General features: G+C 52.3%; 8 protein-coding genes across 8 annotated transcripts; 3 read left to right on the forward strand and 5 right to left on the reverse strand.

Moving 5' to 3' along the window:
* Window positions 1-666: 666 nt before the first annotated feature.
* Window positions 667-1,166, forward strand: ACET3X_006673 (uncharacterized protein; the record flags this gene model as incomplete). The annotated part of the gene is made up of 3 exons (XM_069452829.1): window positions 667-682; window positions 737-1,066; window positions 1,123-1,166. The coding sequence occupies 3 exons, from the start codon at window positions 667-669 to the stop codon at window positions 1,164-1,166; spliced, it is 390 nt and encodes a 129-aa protein (XP_069305441.1).
* A 901-nt stretch (window positions 1,167-2,067) lies between these two features.
* On the reverse strand, window positions 2,068-3,729 carry ACET3X_006674 (uncharacterized protein; the record flags this gene model as incomplete). The annotated part of the gene is made up of 2 exons (XM_069452830.1): window positions 2,068-3,518; window positions 3,570-3,729. 2 exons carry the CDS (start codon window positions 3,727-3,729, stop codon window positions 2,068-2,070), a joined length of 1,611 nt encoding a protein of 536 aa, XP_069305442.1.
* A 1,069-nt stretch (window positions 3,730-4,798) lies between these two features.
* On the reverse strand, window positions 4,799-6,349 carry ACET3X_006675 (uncharacterized protein; the record flags this gene model as incomplete). The annotated part of the gene is made up of 2 exons (XM_069452831.1): window positions 4,799-5,968; window positions 6,023-6,349. 2 exons carry the CDS (start codon window positions 6,347-6,349, stop codon window positions 4,799-4,801), a joined length of 1,497 nt encoding a protein of 498 aa, XP_069305443.1.
* Window positions 6,350-7,049: 700 nt separating this feature from the next.
* On the reverse strand, window positions 7,050-8,496 carry ACET3X_006676 (uncharacterized protein; the record flags this gene model as incomplete). Its single annotated transcript, XM_069452832.1, has 8 exons — window positions 7,050-7,075; window positions 7,131-7,165; window positions 7,218-7,340; window positions 7,395-7,629; window positions 7,678-7,805; window positions 7,971-8,203; window positions 8,250-8,257; window positions 8,313-8,496. The coding sequence occupies 8 exons, from the start codon at window positions 8,494-8,496 to the stop codon at window positions 7,050-7,052; spliced, it is 972 nt and encodes a 323-aa protein (XP_069305444.1).
* Window positions 8,497-9,039: 543 nt separating this feature from the next.
* Window positions 9,040-9,657, reverse strand: ACET3X_006677 (uncharacterized protein; the record flags this gene model as incomplete). Its single annotated transcript, XM_069452833.1, has 5 exons — window positions 9,040-9,204; window positions 9,267-9,367; window positions 9,482-9,515; window positions 9,567-9,605; window positions 9,655-9,657. The coding sequence occupies 5 exons, from the start codon at window positions 9,655-9,657 to the stop codon at window positions 9,040-9,042; spliced, it is 342 nt and encodes a 113-aa protein (XP_069305445.1).
* A 185-nt stretch (window positions 9,658-9,842) lies between these two features.
* Window positions 9,843-10,147, forward strand: ACET3X_006678 (uncharacterized protein; the record flags this gene model as incomplete). Its single annotated transcript, XM_069452834.1, has 2 exons — window positions 9,843-9,938; window positions 9,989-10,147. 2 exons carry the CDS (start codon window positions 9,843-9,845, stop codon window positions 10,145-10,147), a joined length of 255 nt encoding a protein of 84 aa, XP_069305446.1.
* A 1,242-nt stretch (window positions 10,148-11,389) lies between these two features.
* Window positions 11,390-12,741, forward strand: ACET3X_006679 (uncharacterized protein). The gene has a single exon (XM_069452836.1). It carries the CDS (start codon window positions 11,639-11,641, stop codon window positions 12,506-12,508), a length of 870 nt encoding a protein of 289 aa, XP_069305447.1. The 5' UTR covers window positions 11,390-11,638; the 3' UTR covers window positions 12,509-12,741.
* A 5,686-nt stretch (window positions 12,742-18,427) lies between these two features.
* Window positions 18,428-20,116, reverse strand: ACET3X_006680 (uncharacterized protein). The gene is made up of 3 exons (XM_069452837.1): window positions 19,550-20,116; window positions 19,054-19,494; window positions 18,428-18,998 (listed from the first exon to the last, which is right to left on the reverse strand). Exons 1-3 carry the CDS (start codon window positions 19,739-19,741, stop codon window positions 18,843-18,845), a joined length of 789 nt encoding a protein of 262 aa, XP_069305448.1. The 5' UTR covers window positions 19,742-20,116; the 3' UTR covers window positions 18,428-18,842.
* Between the last annotated feature and the right edge of the window lie 1,271 nt (window positions 20,117-21,387).

Genomic DNA, 21,387 nt, shown 5'->3' on the forward strand with positions numbered 1-21,387 from the left:
AGGAAGGCGCAAACACGGCATCCGGCTGCGAAGTGGGGTGCTTTGGAGAAGGCGCCTGGCTGTAAACATAAAATGATGTATCGCTGTCTGTAGGGAACGTACAGTAGCTCTTCATCAAGAATGTCGGAGACACCTCGGTCTTACCTCGATGATGCAGAAGCGTTCAAGCCAGTTACACGCGCCACGGCACATGGCCAGTCGCCTGCATTGTCCGGATGCGAGGATTTATCGCAACGGGTATGCCATAGCACTGCGAGATCTCACCGTCTGTCTCATGACATGCTATCACTGCTTGTCTTTGTCAAGGATGGCTGAACTTTGTAGTAATTCTAGGCAAGAGATGCGAGGTCTGCAGGGCTATCAATGAAGTTAGCGTCACATCCTTTCCACGTGCTCCGTCCCAGAGTGCCTCGGCATGATCGATTCAGGGTCTTGGCCCGCTTCATCACATGCTTCCCCCGGATCTGTATCAAGGCTGCATACATCATCATCACGCTGTCACAAGCTTCCGAACGTCGTTATATACCCCACAATCTTTGGCATTAACGCTCTGAGCTTCACAAACATCTTTGACTGAGCTTATATTTACCTTTGTCTGAGCCTACCTACACCGCGTCTGAAGCATCACCTCGAACCGCATCACCACTCTAGCAACACATAGCCACCATGTCTCTCAAGAACGGTACGCACATGTATGCACCGCGACAACTCAGATCTGTCCAACTAACCAGATTAGACGACTTTCCCTCGTCCGCTGCCTTTGACGAGATCTCGCGCGCCCTCTCCGCTTCCGACGCCGACCGCAAAGACGCCATCAAGAACGGCAAGGCCATCTTCGCATTCACACTCAAGAACAAAGCCGGTACACAAGAGTCATGGTATATTGACCTAAAAGAGACTGGCACTGTCGGCAAGGGTACTGCGCCCGAGGGCAAGAAGGCTGGCACCACATTGATATTGAGCGATGAGGACTTTGGAAAACTGGTCTCTGGCAACGCGAATGCGCAGAAACTCTTCATGAGTGGGAAGCTCAAGGTGAAGGGAAACATCATGGGCGCGACGAAATGTAAGTCTGATCCTGATTTGGTACATGAGAAAGGATTACTGACATATTTTCACCAGTGGAACCCGTCCTCAAGAAGGCGCAGACCAAGGCTAAGCTATGAGCCTGCATTTCATACAGAGCGAAGCGACATTTATATCTCCATCGGAACACATAGCATATTTATACAGCTGCATACAGTGAAGCAAGGTGTTTGGGAAGCCCACCTTTACTGCAATCCAATACAGTGTCATTCAACAGTGTTGTGCTCGCGTCTTTTACTAGCACGTTTGTCATTCGAATACAACAATATTGCAATAGCATTTGCGTTACTGAGCTTGACTGCCCTGTCAGCTGTAATCCGCCTTTGACCATGCATCGTCCTTCCTACACAATGCTGCTACTGTAGCTGCACTAGAGCAAAATCTATCACGCGCGAGACTTTCGCCGTACTTGAATTCGATGCCTTTGCCATCACTCTCCCTCACCACACGCGCATCAAGAAGTGTACTGCTCTCAAGGCCTTATTCGTACAGAGAAACATGCAATGACCTTCTGAGCATACTAGATTTTAAACACGGTCCATAGTTCGTAGTGAAGACAGCGGGGTTTCAAATCATATGAGCAGCGTATTGTTCACCGGAAAACGCACGAAGCGTAGCATGGTAATTGCTGAGGTAAAGAACAGAAGGAGATTGTCATTTGAGGATCGTTAGGCAATGCTATGCTACTCGTAACATCGTGAATACGTACGCAATCATGATTTTAGTGGTATAGTCGTAAAGGCCGTGAAGACGTAAAAGTCGTAATGAGTGTAGGGAAGACAGGATAAGAAAATGGTAAAAAGAGAGACCAGGTCGTTCCCAAACATTGCACGACAATGTCAGGAAGAAGAAAAAGACAAGGAGGACGAACGCCAGAAATCATGCCCGATGGGTATCAACCGTGACGTGCCACAGCAAAACTCCCGAGTACTCAAACCAAAGGTATCGTACACCCGCAAAACTTGAATCGCAACGCGAAGCTTACCTCACCATGACAGGCGAACTCCCCTTCCACGACGAAAGATGCAAAAAGCGCTTTCCCCCACCCCAGAAGCTGTCTTTCTTCGACTGCCTCGGTCTGCCCAACCATCTGCTCAGCGCATGTTCCCTCCTCTCCTTGCCGCTCGCTTCCTCAATCGCCTGTTCAACCTCTTCGAGCAATGGGCCCATAACCCTCGGTTCAGCATCAACAGGCGACAGCATGATGGGAACATCCATGACCTCTTCTTGATACTGTTTCCAGCTTTCGCTGCCGGTAATGGTGGTCAGAGGTTCGAGAGCGAGATCCCAGTCCCCTTCGCGCAATTTGACATCTTCAAAATTGAATTCGCGCAAGCTGCGCTTGTGCTTTGTGATGAAGTCACTGATTTGCGCCGAGTCCATGAGACCGTTTTCTAGTTCCATGACGCGGAGGCGGGGAAACTTGAGGGGACGGGGGCCATGGGTCTGGCCGCGGAGAGAGGGGTGAGTGCTTTCTTGGGGGCTGGGAAGCATGCAGGGTTCGCGGTCTAGGGATAAGGGAGAGGGTCCGCGCTCGCCTTTCCAACGGAAGAAGAGGCGGGTTAGACCACGAGAGAGGGTCGAGAGATAGGCATGCAAGATGCGTAGGTGTTCTACGGATTGGGCGCGTGTACGCGGAGAGCTGGAAGTGAAGGGTATACTTTCCATGCAGATTGAGAGGCGACGGATTTGGGTCCAGCGCTTGGCCGAGGCGGGTGTGCTGCCGAAGCCGTGCATGGGGTGAAGGTACAAAAGGCCGCCGGGGTGGATTGGATGAAGGGACAGGGCAGAGAGGCTGTACAGTGGAGCGCGCTCGACGGCGATGCGAAGAGAGATGAGCGCGTAGTCGACTACACCGCGTCGGTGTCGAGGTGAGCCAGTGGATCCCGGACATGAGACCTTGAGGTGCGTGAGGTTGATGAGTTCAGAAAAGGCAGCGCAAAAGGCAGGAACGTTTGTTGCGGCATGAAAGAGCGGAGGATACTGCTTGATGAGTAGATCTTGCATCTCCCAGCTTCCATACTTGGGCGCTTTGTCCTTGGCTGGTCCATGTTGCGGTATCTGAACTTGCGGCTCGTAGATGAACTGTTTCTCTGTGCCAGTGCAAGGGTCAATGATGGGAGGCAAGCAGGTGTCTGGACCATGGGGCATGTGAAAGGTGAAGGTCTTGACGTGACGGCCTATCCTTGATAGCGCTTCAAGACGCGCAGGTTTTGAGAAGGTAGAGGTCTTGAATGTCACAGTCATCTTCTCAAAGAGCCGCGGGGCAGCTTTGGACGAGAAGTCATGGCACACAAGGCGAAAGTTGGAGAGGTCCTCGGGCTCCATGTGGTCCAGCACATTGTCGCGGCAAGTATCGTTGAGCCAAAAGCGCAAGAAGACTGAACTTGTTGAAAGGACCAAGTTGCAGATGGAACCATTGGAACGAATAGCTTTGTCGCATCAGTATGAAGGCTCCGCGCATTGCGAAGGAGCAAACTTACAGCGTCCATCTGCGGTTGTCGCAGGCGTCAATGGGATTTCTCCAAACAGTAGCTTGGAGCTTGCGCGCGATACGGTTGTCGCAGCGCTAGCATAACTGTTTTGGCTCTCAGCTGAATGTGAGCGCTTCAGTGGCGGTGGCGATGATCGCTGTGGGTACATGTCGTGATAGTCGCGTTGGTCGCATGCAATGGTGTTTGGGAGGGGTGTAGGCGTGCGTATTGCTCAAGGAATCAATCTCGTAGTAAATCTCAAGTAAAGTGTAGGAGTCGGTTCAAACATGCAGCATTCGGGCGAGAGAGAAAAAGCGAACCTTGAGAAATCAGAATCCAACGGGAACAGCCACGGCCTCATAGCCAGCCGTATTTACCACAGCGTGGTGCATGGTTACAAAGCGGGGCCCAACGCTACTACACGTGAGCTGCAAGTGTGAGTCAAACATTGCTCCCCTAGATGCCAACGAGCCCGCCACCGGAATCCCGACTGTTAACGCAAAGCAGGCGAAGAATTGATGGGAAAACGCGACCATCTCGCGGTGCGAGGACGTGTATATATGGTGTCGGACGCGACGATTCGACCCAGCGGCCGAGTGGGGCTGCAGCCTAGAGCCGGCTTGAAACGTTTCACGCCTGGCGGCCAACCGGATGCTAGCATGCACGGGATAGTGTATGCGGCTCTTGCAGTAGTCTTGCATCGTGTCTGCGCCTGTCGTCTTGGAATCTGTGGCTCGACACACACGACTGGCGGTCAGCCTTCCGGTCGCGTGTAGGCCCTGTTGGCCATCCCGCAAGTCAGGCACTACGCGTCTGTTAGTGCGCGTAGTCGGCTTTGAACGTTGCTCTGGTGAGTCGCGATTCGAGCACCACCACCACAACAACAACAACAACGCCAACGCCAACAAATGCCGTGCTTGCATTGGTGCCGGCTAATGCGCGTCTGTTTGGACGTGCAAGTTTAGGCACATTCGCTGCCCCGCACTTGGACACACGCATGTTTGGGACGATTGCATCAAACGCGACAGTCACTGGATATTGAGAGCCCCCATGTTTCCAGAAAAGCTATTAGTAATTATATCCATTCGACAGAACAACATCCGCACTCTTCCCCAACAATCCATACCGCCATGTCTCGACGCATTTGGACGTCTTACGTGATTGGGGCGACAGCCACTCAGAGTACACAACGGCTAGTGCGTTGCTCATCGAGACGAGTCCCATTGCAGCGTGCCCTTTCATCGTCTCTTCTCATCGGAGAATCTTGGCGCGCCTTCGGGTACAGGAGGAGGCTGGTAACTGCCTCTGTATCCATTGATCGGAGGAAGGTCCTGTCCAATCGCGTCCTCGTAGCTCGGTGGGGCATCGTCATAAGCAGGAGCATGCTGAGGTTGTATTGGCTGCCCAGAGAAGACATGGGCACCGTCAAAGCCTCCATGCGTTGGCGTCGTCGGAGTGTGAGGACGAGGAGCTGCAGGGTGTGGCGGGGCAAGCGTGCCGGCCTTCTCTGCCTTGAAACCAGCCTCCAAAAGTGCTTGGGGCGGAGCGATACCTGAATAGACCTTGACCGGTAGTCTGAGTGGAAGAACAATGAGTTGATCTTCTCCGTGCTTGTAGCTTCCATAACCAATGCCGACGCGTATCTCCAATTCGTAGAAACGCGCAAGGTTGCATGCTGTGAAGCTGGGTGACACCGTGTTGGGCACTGGCTTTCCAGACCAATACTCCGGATTGATGGGAACTTCCGTATCTACAGGGTCTTCCGGAGTTCCAATTGGGATGGCCATGTTACTGAAGGAGCACAGTATCCAACTGTTCGACTCCGTACGCGACACTTCGTGCGCGCGCACCTTGGTGTATCCTATCAGCTCAATCTGCAGCATCTGTAGGTAAATGTTCTTTGTTCGCGCGCTGACATTCTTCACGAGCAGTCTCAGCGGTACGTCTTGGTTACTAGTGAGGATCGCAGGATTGGGCAATCGCGCATCGATCGCTACCCGAGGTGGTACGCTGCCTAACGTTGGCGACGGCGGGATACTCCCCGTCGAGTTCTTCCTATCCAAGAAGCTCAGTTTTTTACCCGCTGCCACGCTCGGTGCATTCTCCAGAAACTCGTGTTGTCGCCTTGCATATGCCTCTCCGTCTGTCTTGTCTGGCCTCGGAGGTTCGATTGGCAGGAAGGTGAAGTTTGCTATCGCTCTCGGGTTCTCCTTGAAAAACTGTGGCCTATTCACCGTAACCTTGACATAGTATCGTATCTCGGCCTCGCCCGGAAAACCGCTCAGTGTAGGAGGAAGTGTCGCTTTGACGTGTTGTGTCGGTGTCTTTGCGAATTCAGGAATCGCATTCGAAAAAGAAACATTGGAGATGGGATTGTTTGTCTGCTGACATTGCGTGTTCAGAGGCAGCTGTAAGCTCTGTCAGCCGTGCGCCAAGGTCTTTACCTGTATTGCATGTCATACCTTGAACTGGAACGGATACTCAAAGGACCCAGCGTTGATGGCGAAGGCCGCTCTCGAGTTCTGAGCTACGTCTTCGGGACGGACGTTCGTCGGCCATACAACTTGTGTCTTGTACAAGAACTTGTGTACTTCTAGGACTGGTCTCTGCTTGTCTGGCCTGTTTGGATGTATGGGTGCCAGTAGCCTTGTCCTGCTCTCGCCTTCAAGCTTCACCACAATGCTGCTAATGTTGGTTGGATTCGGCACGCGCAAGAAGACCCTGCCCTGTATGACATCGAGATTGGTGTAGTGCTCGTGAGGATGCTCAAGCACTATGTTGACGATCATTTTAACGGTCCGCGTTCAGAGTATGTGGCTGGTATCTGGCCTCCAGGTCACACCTAGATAAACGGGTAGTCGCGAAGCTTGTAAAGGTGAGTCGACATCTAGTCAAGGATTATAGCTGCGGCTGGGAGTAGAAGTACAATTTAGCGCAGAAGGTATGATAGTGATGCAGCGGCTAAGCCAGGAGAACGCGTGTCATGTGGTGAGAGTGTTTGCGATGCAGGCTGCGCATCGCAAAAACGGATGCGCGCGGGGTTCTCCAGCTCTCCATCAGGCCAGGGTCTAATACCGTCATAGCTAGATGCGAGACTGTTCCGAGATATCAACCATCACAGCACTCTCTGGCTCATTTTAATGCAGTATTTGAAGCTGCCCTGTGAATTCTCATCTTTTGCGTCTCTACCTGAAGTATGAGTGTGCATGCCCAGGATGTCATGTCCCCAATTCGGACACTTGGCTGTACACAGCCACAGCCATAGCCGCACTTCCGGGCTGAAGCATGCCCCTGTCTGACATGAGCATGCTATGACTGGGCGCAAACCTCCCTCAGATGAAGTTATCTAAAGCACGCCTTACACGCAAAGCACAAGCCAAATCCGACGAGGATACGTAAGACGCACAGGCCACGAATGCTTTGCTGTAGCAATTGTAAGGCTTCGAAAGGTTCGGAACTGACGGCTAGATATCGTCGCAGCCGGCAAAATTACAGGTCCTCCTTCGCCAGCATATCTGTAAAATTTATTAGAAGTTTGACTTCTACATAGTTTGAAGGATTACCACTGACCGCAGATGTCAAGATAAAATGCAATGGCGTTGAAACTACATCGTATCAGCGTTGTCGCAGACCAGGATATAAATCACAATCTCATACTTGCGCTTGCTACCCGTGAGCTCCCAGAAGAACCACTTGAGACGGTTGGTCCAATTGATAAGGTCGAGATGGCTTACACCAACAAGAGTGCCTTTGTAGTCGCCCCATTGGCTGGAGTGGACGCTATTCAGGTCCTTAGTTGAATCTGAACATGATGAGCGCTAACTGTATACACACCTGACTAGTCCATCATTCACACCCTCTTTCTGTTTGATGATGGCATGCGAAGGTGCGAAGACGGACCACCGAGTCGGTTCGAGAGACGCCCCGTATGAATAGTATCGGACATCTGGTATATCTGGCGTCTTGGGGTTGAAGTTGTTCTGCATGTACTCTTGTGTTAGTTGCGAGAAGGCGCCAGTCTCGAAGCCAAAGTACTCCATAACACTGTAGACACGCTTAATCCGACGAGCTAAGAATGGCTTAGTGGAGTTCTTTCAAAGACCTGCTCTTGACGTACGACCAATCGTCTGAAACATGTAGTCCGCAAAAGCAGAGCCCCTATGTGGAGTGGCTATGGTAGTCAGGGAGAGTATCTTGAAGTCGGTCGGCCGGAGCTGGCTAATCATGTAACGCGAATCGAGGCCTCTGCGCAAACTTAGTAGCCGTCCTGGTCAGGTGCACATGATCATTACCCCTATGCAAAGGTCAGCAAGTACGTATTGCACCATGATAGTGTAGCTCGTACCATGCTATGTCTGCAAGCCATTAGTGACCTGCTGCGAGTATCTTCTAGTCAGTCTTGGAACTTACGCGATGATGTTAACTTGTTTTCCTTTTGCCTTGACCGCAATGCTCTCAGCCAGTTTTGCGGACCGCGCCTCGATGCTTCCACTGGGCGGAACTGCAGCCACGATGACCTCGATGCCCTTGTGGGCAAGTGCGTCTGTTATGCCGCGCCAGTACTGTATGCCCGGTATAAACTGCCCGGCAATTCGTAGTTCATCGAAGCCTAGTAAGCCGTGGGCAAGGACGATGGTATGTTTCTACAAGTGTCAGAAGGTGTAGTTTGGATAGGCGTACGTCGCATACTGGTGAGTCTATGGGGAATTTAGCTGTTGCCATGAGTTGGATGCAAATGTGGCGTGAATGTACCATATGCCTCGCGCATCACCGCAAACTCATCTACAATCTCGCGACCAAAGTCTGAGATGCGCGGGTCTTCCTTGCGCCATGGCGAGCTGCTGAATTGACGAGTCGCGTATGCTGACAAGGGTGGGCATGGCGTGGTTCTATACACAGACGAACGAGTCGTCACTCGAGCACAGATTCGTATCATTGGGTGCAGCGCATGGTGTTGCGGTTTGGACGCGCGTTGGGGCTCGAAGTACAAAGTTCCACGGCGGTGACGTAGGCCTGACCTGGGGACGCTAGCGACGAACCGTCAGCATGGGCCAGGGTCCGCAACGAGAGAGGTGCGGATGCATGTGATGGATCGAAGTGTGAGCCTGGCGTAGATTTTCCCAGCGAATCAAATCAGACGGTTACTTGTATGATACGACAAGCGCGGTAGAAGGGAGTGTGTTCAGAATTTGGATAGGTAGTGTCTGCAACTTCAGGGTGCTAGCAAAGCCTAGATGCATTTGAGAACCCGATAATCACCTGGACTAGCAAAGCTTAAGAAGAGTGTACATGTTGAATTTGATTACATTCACTGTGCTTGCGACAAGTCGCCTGTTGCTTGTATTTCGAGGTGGTACATCGACCTTGATTGTCTTGAGTCCACCAAAGGCCATGTACAAAGAACGCTCTTCGCCATGGGTCGCTCCTGCATCTCACGCGTCTGATTCTGTCCTCAGTCCAAACTCGGCGTGTCGGTGCTCTAATCCTGCTTGCCTGGTGGCTTGGGGTGCGCGTTTACGACTGCCTCGATAAGTTGATCGACAACCTTGCTGCCGGACTTGTTGCCAATCTCCTCAATCTCCTTGACCTTGGCATCTGTGTCCTTCTTTGCGTCCTCTTCAGCCTTCTGGTTGCCTGAGCTGTGCTGCGCCGTAGTCAGCCGTGGACGTCCGTTATGTATATAGAGCATCAAGTCGACCAACGCACCTCCTTCTCGAACTTCTGGTATTCGGACTCCTTCTCTTTCCTGTACTCCTCAATCTCCTTTTGCGCTTCGCTTCGAGCGTCCTTCACTCGCTTGGTACGGTCTGGGTGGTAGGTTAGAGCGCTGCTTGGACAGGGCATGACGGGCGTGGTTTACATTCTCTGGCTGTGGAGCAGTTAGCACATGCGCTCACAGAGCCGTCTAGAGCGCGAAGTACCTTGCTGGACGATCTTCTGAGCTTCGCGCTCGGCCTAGGTGCTATGTGAGCTATGCGGAGGTTGGACTGGGCTGCGCTGCCTTACGTCGAGCAGGGTCTGGATACCCTGGGAGTTTTGGGCGGACTGTTGCTGTCAGTGGGAGACTCTGGGCTACGGCTACATGCAGACTCGCCATCTTGACTATGGTATTGTGGGGATGTTGGTTATCACAGGGTTGAGTTGCGGAGAGGCATGATGCAGCCGTAGACTTGGCGACAGATGCTCCAAGGTCCAAGCTCCTTGCCGCCATCGCCATGGTCCCGCTCCAAATCTACACAAAGGCTCCGTCACCTCCCTCGACATCGCCTCACGCTGCCCACCATGTCTCGAGCGTCTCAGATCACCCTGGCGACTACCTGCGCCACAGCAATTGCTACAGTCGCATTTGTGCATTGGTCGCAAAAGGCCGACAAAGCAGTGGGTATTCTAGAATTGCTTAGACCAAGAGAATGTCTGACATGTACCAGGCCATGCACATGGGCGTCATCCGCGACTTCGAACAGCAGCGAATCAAGCGCGAGCGACAGGCCGACTTTGAGATGCAGAGAGAGCTGGAAAAGGAATATCTGAAATACCAGACAGTGTCGGATGGAGGCCCCGCAGAACCACGACATCAAGGACCATGAAACCTCGCGTAAACCACATCTGCTGCACACAAGTCGGCGACCAATGGGCACCTTACCATATCAGCCTTGCTGCCCGCAGTCGTGGCCACGAAGCCTCAGGCTCACCACGTGCCCTGGCTGCGCCACCCGTTGAACCCAGACCAACGGACCGGCGTATACACAGCCTCGCGGGCATCGACGGTTCGAGGTCTGGCTACTCGAAGAGCATGTCGAGCGAACAACACATCGGCTTTCGCGAACAAATCAGCAACATCCGTGGGAAAGCTTGTCTAGAATGAGCGTTAGTCGTGTCGGATAGCCAAGTCGCTTCGACGCACAACGAGAAGCCATGTGGGAGAAAGACGGTCAGCGGAAGAAGCATGTAACGTCGTAGAGTCAAATATCCAACAATCACAAAGCATCGTTTACTCTGCAGGCGCCCTGCGCCGTAGCATGATTGTGATCCGTCAGTTGCCAAGACTTCCACTCCGGTCCCTCTAGTCATTCCTACCACGATGCAGCCCATTTTCCCTTATCAAGTCGTGCCAACAAAGCACCATGTGTTTCGACACCAAGACAATCAGCGCACGAGGTTCATGGTTGTTTGCGCCCAACGCTGCATGCAGCGGCAATACATAAGATTGCGCTCTTGGCGTTCGCTGTTTCCGCGCTGTACGTCTTTTACGCCCGAGCACATGTGCGCACCAATGACCATGTTTTATGGTAGTGATTCATAGCGATTACAATGCCGCCCTCTAGCAAATCACACCGAGGCGCAATCGGATAATCCGGCGGAGCTTGCTGTTCTGGTTTGTTGGTTGCCCGTCCTGTGATGCATTTGGCCACACATCTGGTTCGGAAAGTCTTCTAGCGCCTCGGCAGATCACCGATAATGAGGTCATTCTCCCTGAGTAATTCGATGCGCTTGATCGTTGCGCACGTCATGAACATTGAACAACGAAAGACTCCGTGGAGAGGTTCAAGTGAGCAGGTATCCAACTTGGGCCTGGCAATTTGTGCAGTTCTGCGCCTGTTCTAGTGCATCAACGGCGCTTCTGCGGCACCTGCTCACCGTCGCCCAGAGAACAGCACAGTTCAGCTACAAACGAGCCATAGGACTTAGCCTATGAAATGGTTAGATTGTCGCCGGCTTGTCAGGCACTCAGTTCAAATTGCGAGGTTAACCATAGCGGGTAGGGTGGCGGGTCGCAACCGACCAAGCTTTTACCCTTTGCCCCAGGCTTTCTTTCATGACGCAGGGCAGTGCAATCCATGTTTCTGGCCGGCGCAACCTTAAAGACGCACGTCTGCCTCTTCACAAAGTCGTACATTGTCTTAACCCTGCACCTAGCAAGTCGCTACACAATTGCAGAACAAACTTCTTACGTCCTGCTCCCTCATACTACCACTACAACATCCTTGTAACTCTACCGGTATCACCTCGACCCGACATTGGGTGTCGCGTATTACACCCGCGACCGTCTCGTACCACCCTCACACACCGACTTCACCATGAAGTTGTCACAGATCCTCACCGGCCTCGTTGCCGCACAGACAATCAGCGCCGCATCGATACCGGAATCAAATGCCCTCAACGTCCTCGGAGACAGACGAGTTGTTCCAGCCTCTGAGCTTGTCTCACCAGACCATACCCTAGAGCGTCGCAAAGGAGGAGGCGGACGAGGAGGTGGAAGCAGCGGTGGTAGCAGTGGCGGTGGACGTTCGGGTGGGAGCGGAGGCGGCGCCCCTGGACGTACATCGCCGACCTCAAATGCTGGTGGTGCCACGAGTGCAGGCTCAGGTCGACCGCGCACTTTTGGCGGCGGACGGTATTACGGCGGTGGCGCCGCCGTGCCCTATACTGCTGGCTCGAAAACACCCAAGGGACTCATTGCCGGTGCCTTGATCCTACCCGCTACCATGCTGCTCATCATGCCCGGTCTGTGGCTGTACAGCACCTACCCCTACTATTACAACAACCCCTACCGCTTCTACAACCAGTCCGCCACCAACGACGACGATGACGACAACAACAACGACCGTCGCGGATTGTGGACCCGTCAGACTCAGGGTCGCAACGAGACTCTTCCTGTCATGTGTGTGTGCTCGGAAGGCTTCGTCTGTGGCTGCGACGAGAACGACGACCAGCAATATATTAACGACCTTGTTGGCAATGGCAGCTATGCTGCGCTTAACAAAACCCTCGTAACTGTCTCGGATGTCAACGGTACCAAGACTCTCGTTCTCAACGGTACTCTCGAGAAGGGCACTACCGCTCCTGGTGGCTCTGACGAGGACAGCGCAGCCATCAGTCTGAAGTTTGGAAAGTACGCGGGATGCTATGCCCTTGGCATGATGGTGTTTGCTGGTGTCCTCATGTGAGGACATCTTAGCACTTGGCTCTATAGTTTGGAGATGTACAATATTATGACCTCACGACCATTTAGAAGTACACTGAGGCGCTCGGAGACTTTTGTTTTTGCTTTTGAGGATCCTGGTCTGGAGTAGATTATTGGGACCGACGGATGACTTGGTGATACCCCAAGTCTGTTTCTTTGTTGGTAACTACTTGCTTTCAGCATTAATACGTTCTCAATCAATGCTCAAAATTCGGCTATTACATTATCTGCATCATGTTGGCCTATTGCGAGAAGCTGTAAGGGGATCTCGCTCACTTCGCATCTTAGCACTGGCCTACCTATATACAAAGCCGCAAGTACAACTGCAGTGTGTGTGTATACTGTCTATGATTTCTGAGAACGAACGCGCTTGGTTCATAGCCGCCCTTTGGCAGCTGACGATGCTGGTTTCCTTCTACCAACGTAGGAATTGCGGTCAAGGCCGTGACGCCTGATTGCAGATCTACAGATTCTCATGGTTCTGTGACACCAACACGTCGAGTACCACCGCAGCAACTACATCCGGGGATTGAAGGAAGGCGGTGTATGCCATCTGTAGAAGGACCCAAGTGTGATCTGGCACTCAACATCATCGGTATTTTTGTCGGACATGACGGAGAATCATCTAGCATATCATTTGCCCTATTTCCGGTGAGTGATAACAAGGCAGTGCCGACATCGTTATAGGACCCAAGACAGTCGCCTGGTTGCAGATCTATGGAGATGGTGGGCGAGATTGCGCGTGGGGTGTTTGGCTTAATGTAAGTCAGCTGACGCGGGGTCGGAGCGGTGAAGTAGACTATGGTGTAATTGCTACTTGGGAACATATGAAGCGATAGTCGGCCCAGACCGGCAGTGCTCGCTTGTCCATGCAGCCTGTTCTGCAGGATACGATAGGGCTACGAAGTACGGGTATATATCGGTGGTAAGGCTGCTCTGTCAGCTTCGTGGCGCTTGCAATATAGCATCTTCGTTTCCTGGCTAATCTATCTCATGACCGATGCTGTAGTCTCTTCACACCAGCTACGATAACCCAAAACATAAGCATACGCGCGTCATCGCGCGTCTGTTGGCGTTTTAAAGTTGAAGGGAAGGGACACTTGGCGCAGTGCGTCACACGCCGGTCTGTTGCTATACTGTACGCATCGTTGCAAGGAAACACAATGACCTTGGTCAATTCAGAGGCCGAGCCATGTATGATTACTTCGTAGCAGTCTCATGATGGTGCAAGACGCAGAGAAGGGGCCAAATGCTCTGGTGGATGGCGGGCCTAAAGTGTTCGTTCACTGAAACAAGTAATTCTGTGATGGGGCCGGTGTGACACGCACACTTTCTAAAAACGATTCCAACCATGCGAGAACGAGCTGTGGTTGAGGTCGTGAAAGATGTGACCGGTGGTCGGAGATGTAATCGTGGTAGGGCTGCGTGAGACATACAGACTGCCATCATGTATTCCCAGGAAACGGGAGGATGCATAAGGCTGCATGACTGTCGAACGTTGCAAGTCAGCCTCGAGCCGCGTACCAGAGCCGGCAGCAGGGCCTTCAGTCCTAAAAGGGGACCTGGCGCACGCGCGCACCAACCAGAGGATTGCTGTTGGATTGACCGGACTGGTTCGATAACTCATGACACGAGAGAAGTATCTTGGAGTTATCCGCATCTGGTTGTTTTGGCGGTGTGGTCGATCCTTGACGTAATTGAGGGACCTTTGCATGGTCGACAGATGCAGAAAGTTACTCAGTAATTGAGTATGACCAATGGTAGAAGCGAACAAAAAGTTATTTCGACATATCGACGTAGTGCTGGGGCGTCGACATGTAGGTGTCCAGGCAGCACTAAGCTACCTAGGTAGTCAGACTGAAAGCTCCACAGGCCCATGCTCTTCAACGAGATAATGGTGAAAATGGATAGCTAGCAGCCATGCAAAGGAACCGACTGTGCAGTTAGATAGATCGGGTTCATTGGGCCGGGAGCAATGGAGAAGGGCGGAAGGACCAAGAATACCTCGTGCAGCCAATTGCCCCACAACGGAAACGCATGGGAGCGACAAACCCTGCACGTGCCCGCTATCCCCAACCTCGACGTCCACGTCGTCGTACTCGCACTCTTCTTCGCACGATAAACCTTCGCCCGGTACGCGCAGCGGAGGAACCGAATGCCCTCTAGCGAAAGCGCCGTGGTCCGCAAAGAGGCCCGAGCCTGAGTAATACGTCAGAAAAGTCACTGCCCCTCCGTGTCCACCAAGCCATCACTATATCAGGAAGCGTGGCTGATCCTAGCCAGCCATCAGATACGATTAGACTCACGCAGACATCGTAGCACCTATCCTGCCAACGTCCGCACCGATTTGCACATGAGCTATGGTGCAGTATCATGGCACGCTCACATGGTCCGCGCGCTACAGGGGTTTTGCATCCCCGGTTAGCTCCTTTTGCGCAAACACTTGCTATGCATCTTTGCTTTGCTGCGCACCTTGTTGATAGCCGTACTGATGTGCTCAGCGATCAGGACATATTACGTGGTACCAGCTCAAGACCAATCAGAACATGTTACGCACCGACTACAACAGCTAAACAACTTCCGAGAAGCGAACTACGAACCCCTGCCGAGTATCAAGACCATACCTCTTTCACGATCGTCAACAAGCTAAGGGCCGCAATGGCTGTGTTAGTTACCTCTGAGAATCCCATCTTAGCAGCGGCCGGCTGACTATGCACTCATCCCTACACTTGGTCCCCGTTGCCTGACGGGCCTGCGGATAGTCAACGATGCCTACCGGATGTGGCCCACACTGGCCTATGCGTCCTGACTGTCTTCACTCCCGTCGGTATATATGCTACGGCTTGTCAGGTCGAGTCAGGATCCATCACTACACATCTCGTCTCACGCCTGTCACATTTCTCTGCTGCTTTACATCATTGGCATTCACGCTATACCAAATATTCACAACCTCTCTGCTACTTCTTCAAGATCGAGCACCAAAACACACACACTCGCGCACAAAAACACCCGTCAACATGTGCTACCAAGTTGTTGAACGCTATTCGGTCTGCCGATGCTTGTACTACAAACACGCGATCGATCCATGCGCCGCCCATGGCCAACGAGGACATGGCATTCAAGAGAAGACAGTTCTTGTCGGCTACGCTTGCAGTGTTCATAGCAACCACCGACCTCAAGCCTACCATGCCGGCGTCCTGCCAGACTCTGGTTACGGAAGCGATGAATACTCTCCGGCATACCTACGATAAACCTACGGAGCTACGTATGAGGGCTCGCATTCCACCGCGAAGACTGGACTAGGGCCCTTTTCATGGCCCATATTTGCTTATCACCACGCAATTCTCTTCCTGGGCTGGTTCCTCTGTGCTTTCATTTCAGCAATTCTACGTTCGCACCTTTTCACACTCTCGAAGACACACGCATTGCCATGGAGTTCAAGAGGTCTCGGGCTTGTTATGACGGGTTACATGCATGGGAGACGGAAGTAACGGATGACGGCGTTTGTTTTGGTCCGCATTGTACGATCACGAGGACATGGGAGTTACGAAACATCCCCAACTCTGGTAGAACTGGGAGTAGTGTTATCAGTCTAGATCATTTGATCTTCTTACTCACCGTTTGTAGCGTTAACCTTCAACATCTTTGTGCTATTTTTACGAACACGTTTGAGTCTGCCTTGCGCAAGGCGCCACAGTAATAAAGCCCCCTCTTTCCAAGACGAACAGTCTCGCCCCACTCTTCTCTCATCATTTATCTGACTCAAACCGAAAACATGATATACTCTTAACGCAATTCGTGTCCAAGTGGTGGAGTGAAGCATCGTTGCGTGTTGAAGAGTTCAGTGCGACGTCATCATCGCCAAGTGGACCCACTTTTAGCGGGTTGCTACTTTACCGCTTCTTCACCTTACAAACCTTCCAGTATACACCCAGCACTCGCCATGTCCGTCGGTGTGAGAACCACCACTCTCCACTCCACGTTCGCATCATCGCATCATGCTTCTCTGCACTATCACGGATGTCGACCACACTCCGACGACACTGCAGGACGACTCATACTCCCGCCGTTTCCGACGTCGCCGGTGAACAGCATTCGGCACCTACGATCTCGGCGGTTCGGCTGATTGCGCCACAGTCAATCGGAATCCTTACGACCCCGTGGATGTAATTTGCCTTGTCATGACTCCCTGAGAGCCGTTGCTTCCGCTGCAGGCTCACGAATCCACACTGTAATAGACCACGCGTAGCTCCGGGCGCAGGGCGAAGAGGTCACATTTCCATATTCAGGGATGCCGCGGCTGCCGCTGGAGGAACTTAATCCTCTCGTCTTCGTAATTGCGGCTTGAGGCTTGCGTGGCTATCCTACGACAGTAGCTTGAGAGCTAGGCATCCATTGCTTCTTGTCATTGGTTGGCCAAATCCTCCCTGCGCCCTCATCTACTCGCTAAGCTCTGAGCATATCAACATTGTGCCCTCGACGATATTCCATGTTTCTAGCACGTTGGTGCATCCGTCTAGATTGAGAAAGTCTATTGTTCAGAATCGAGCCAACGGGGTGTTCACTCATATTTCCTATACTTGGACTACCGTCGTGCCTAGTTTTCTGACTTAGCGCTCTTTACTGTAAGCTAACATTCTAGATTAGGCTTCCACGATACCTCAAGGGCCCTTGGCGTATCTATTGCTTCACCTGCTGGCCCATGAGAATCGGATCTGGATCATTGCTCTAGATCTAGTAAGAGATGCATCCTAGCCGAAGGCTTCCCGAACGGTCGCTGCCGAGACCCTCGTCTAGCCTTGTGGGCCGCTTGTGAAAACGTTGGGTGTTCAGCCGTTGCATCCACAACGGCAAGACGGGTCGTGGATCCATGGTCGGCCAGATTTTACCGTCACCGTCATGCTGGTGCTCCAAAGGACCCCTGCATTAGCCTAAAGGTCAAAGGAGATTTCATGGATGAGAAGTCGATTCAGCAAACCTGATTGGAGATCAAGTGAACACCTTCATATGCGATAGCAATACTTACATTGCCTCTTGCAGACATGAAGCGTTCCTGTATCCTCATTCGTTCACGTCCGCCCTGCCATTCGTAGTCTTAATCGCAGCCTACTCGTCTGCGAACCAACGCACACAGCGAGTGCAATCTCTTGGTTACCGGCTCATCAACACTTGAAATTGCACAGCGTAAAGCAAGAATCATATCCTAGACGGCCACAGGATAAGACACTTGAATTGGCTGGACCAAGCTATCAAGAAGATATGAGGAACCTCGGCATATCAGTCGTCGAAGCCACCCCAATCACATGCCCTAAAGCCAATGGCCTTGGCACTAGAATTCAGCCTTACGTGAGCCTACCCTTAGAAGTGTCTTGACTGGTGTACAATTCCATTTCCACCACTACCTACCACTACCTTGTCCTGCACCGCAGAATCACAGCCTCGATGTGTATCTGTTTTCACTGAATGTAGAGTAGGGCTTAGTGCTTAGCGGGTATTCTCATTGTGGCGGGTGAAATTCGGCTAGTCTTAATTGTCTTCGTATGATATCGATTCTAGATCTGGTGGCGCAGCTGGGTGGAGGCTGATGATGGGCTGAAGTGCATTGTACTAGGATTGTGGAAGGCCTTGCAGCGATGTGAGGTCATGTGTTTGTGGACATGTCGCCTTGCTTACGTATGTATAATATACTCGGGTAACCTGTTCATGATTACGAAAAAGTTTGGTTTGATTGAGTCGTCCTACAGGAACCAAAGCCTACCTCCAGGCTATACTTGCTTATCAACACTAAGAAGCTATCAAGTAAGTCGGGGTGTATGCCTTTCAGGTGAAATCTAACCCGTAAGGACCTCACTACTCCCAAATCAGGTAATCACTCATACAAAATCATCTGAAATGCCAAGGTATATTTTCCGCGCACGAGCCCATGCGAATTTGTAGATTCAATAGACTATAGTGTTTCTACATGAGCGTGCATTGGCACAATGTGGACATCAGCGTCGTGATGGTCCTTGATCAGCTTGTTAAGCTTCTGTCATAAGGTGCAGGCAGTTGCCTCATCATACCCGTCCGTAAACCCATGGGAAGCCCCCATACCAGCAGCAATAATCCGTCGTAAAGACCCAAAAGAGCGGAAGACCAGCCTGCAAACATGAGGCTGGTTGTCGTTGATAGAACAAGATAAGAAAAAAAGATTCGTGAATCATAATATGCACAGAAGAAAGATTTGAAAATGACGCAACGGCACACTGCAGAGAAGAATACAGAGCTGCAGGTGGTGACGTCGGCACAATGGTATCCAGAAAAACACTGAGATGCACTTAGGAGCGGATGACAACACCCTGGCGGCGGGTGGTCTTCTCCTCGTACACGTACTCGTCCTCAGAGGAGCAGTCAGATGAATCGTCAGAGTATCCGCAGCGAGCTCCGCCACAGTCGAGTTTGACACGGTCACCAGCGCGCGTGATACCGTAGCGCTGTAATAAAGAGTCAGTGCATGTCTCACGTGCATTCCGTACAGTTACAACTTACCTCACAAGTGCAGCATGAGCTACCAGAGCTCACACTCGATGGGCTAGAGCTGTTGGTGGAGCGGCTGGTGAGCGAGGGAACGTCGGAGCCCTCATCAGAGTCGTAGTCTGATTCGTCGGACGACTCTGCGATTTGTTGCTTGGCGAAGCGGCGGTTGAGGTCCTCAAGTGTTGTCTTGTCGTACTGGGTGTTGATGACCTGGCGGGTCTCGTGTGGGCGCTGCGGCTTTGGTGCGACGATGCGCTCTGGGCTGAGGCCGCGGCCCTTGGGGATGGAAGCGGTCGAGACACGGCGAGATTTGCGGTCTGAGCTGGATGTGGTTGTCTTTGAGCTTGACTTGGCAGCCGGGATGTCGATGATGTTAAGCTTGCGGCCAGTGGTGGGCTCGGTGGTGTGATCCTTGGCGGGGTCGTGGGAGACATGGTAGCCGTCAATGATGTACTGGATGGATGTGAGCTTCTAGCTTGTTGTATGATATATGAGATTGGATACATACGTAGTACCAGTAACGCTGTCCCTGCTTCAGAGTCTGTCCTTGGAACTTGAACGAGCCGACCCAGCCACCGGACTTCTTGGGGTCCTTGGAAAGTGGGAGCTGACCCTGATAGCCGTCCCAAGAGCCGAGCAAGTGCACGGTTTTGCAGTTGGAGGAAGTGCGGAGAGTGAAGTTGAGCTGAATAGCGGCCATTGTGGTTTAGTTTCTTTCTGTTGTAAAGATTGGTATTATGATGTAATCGTTTCTTTCGAATTCGTCCGATGCCAAACTAATGGATAGACGTCGAGATTGCTGATGAAGCCGTGTGTTGAGAGTTTCGTCGAGGTTTGCGAGTATTGCGTTGTCGTTGTGAGTTTGATAGTTCGTTTCGAGCAAGTAGAACTGTGTATTACGTTGAAGTGGACCGGCCACAAAGAATTGGATTATTGTAAAAAAAGGGTGGGTATAAAGGTCGACGATGGAGTAGTGATTATTAGATGGCACCAGGCCTGGGGAGAGAGTAGAGAGGGAGAAGGGGAGGGGTAAAAAGAATAGACAAAAGACGAACACAACAGCTCTGAACTTGACACACTTGCTGAAGAAAAAAAAGACGAGATGTGAGCGGCTCCAGGCCTACTTATCTACAGACACTGCATCGCACGGCTGCTGAGCGACAATTGGGCGTTAGCGAGGGGCTGGCAAACCGGCATATTGCACTACGCCAACCATGGGCCAGGTCCCGCAGTTCCCGGTAGCGATTGATTACCTGGGCTTGCGTCCACACGCCATGTTCGCAGGGTGTAAGCTGGTAGCGGGTGTGGAGAGCAGTCTATCGAATGTACGGCGAGCGCTTGATGGTGAAGTGGGAGTGGTGGGCGGCCTTGGTGTGTGTAGCCGGGCGTCTTGCTTCTGTGCTCCCATTGGCTGATGCGGGCGGGGAATACATAAGTGGGCCGTCACGCAGCGCACCGGCTTGGGGTGAAAACACCAAACCAATGAGAGGCAGAACCCGGGCGAGCCATGTGATGTCGGGATGTGCAAGGTGCAGATAAGTTTCTGTCACACTGCAGCTTCAACGGGGGCACTGTGGCTCGAGGGCTGACGACAGATGCAGAGAAATTTGCTTTCCAGGGCTGCTACCTTGATAGCGCTGCAGCCATCCTCCCTGCCGCATACAGACCTATTTACAGTCTTTTCGTACCCGCATCTCAGCGTCCGTCCAATCATCCAAGCCCAGCTCCATGTCGCTCATCACCAAATGTCCCGAACGAGGGCAATGGGCGGCTAATAAACTTAGTGGCGTGCGACACCGTCCAACCACAACCTCCCATCACCAACTTCACTTGGACGCAGCATGAGCCGCTTCTCCGGCCACATTGCGGTGACAACATCCGCCATGTGGGAGAAGACCGGAGTCGATATTGATGATGTGCAGAGTGTGTATGCAATGGTATGACTTTCCAGACAAAGTTGGGCTGTCAGGAGAAAAGAGAATGGCGAGAAAACGCGGCGAGACGGCGGAGGCACAGCGCTTCGACATTAGATACGGGAAGCGACGGCAGACATGACATTCTCGCTGCCCGACTACGGGCAGTCCACCAAGTGCATGTCGCTGCTATCGGGTACTGTACCTAGTCCCTTGGGCACACGAGAAGCAGGGGAGACGCTGAGTTGCTGCTGTACCATCGACCATCGGTATGATGAGGTAGGCCGTTTGTCCTTGACGTCTTTGAAAACCATAGCCTTCTACCCTCGCTAATTGATCATAGCTATGCGAGTGCGCGGGTGGCCTCGGCGAGATTTGATAAACCAGCTGAGCACCAATCTCAGCATACGCGCCGCAGCCAGTGCATGGAGAC

Source organism: Alternaria dauci, chromosome 6, assembly GCF_042100115.1.
Source record: "Alternaria dauci strain A2016 chromosome 6, whole genome shotgun sequence".
Taxonomy (NCBI): Eukaryota; Fungi; Ascomycota; class Dothideomycetes; order Pleosporales; family Pleosporaceae; genus Alternaria; species Alternaria dauci.

Excerpts from the sequence above, each read along its gene's own strand:
- ACET3X_006679 (XM_069452836.1), top strand. The coding sequence starts at position 11,639 with ATGAAGTTGTCACAGATCCTCACCGGCCTCGTTGCCGCACAGACAATC.
- ACET3X_006680 (XM_069452837.1), bottom strand. The coding sequence starts at position 19,741 with ATGGCCGCTATTCAGCTCAACTTCACTCTCCGCACTTCCTCCAACTGC. Across the intron at positions 19,495-19,549 it reads GACAGCGTTACTGGTACTAC|TACATCATTGACGGCTACCA; the intron begins GTATGTATCCAA and ends ACATCCATCCAG. Across the intron at positions 18,999-19,053 it reads GCTCATGCTGCACTTGTGAG|CGCTACGGTATCACGCGCGC; the intron begins GTAAGTTGTAAC and ends TCTTTATTACAG.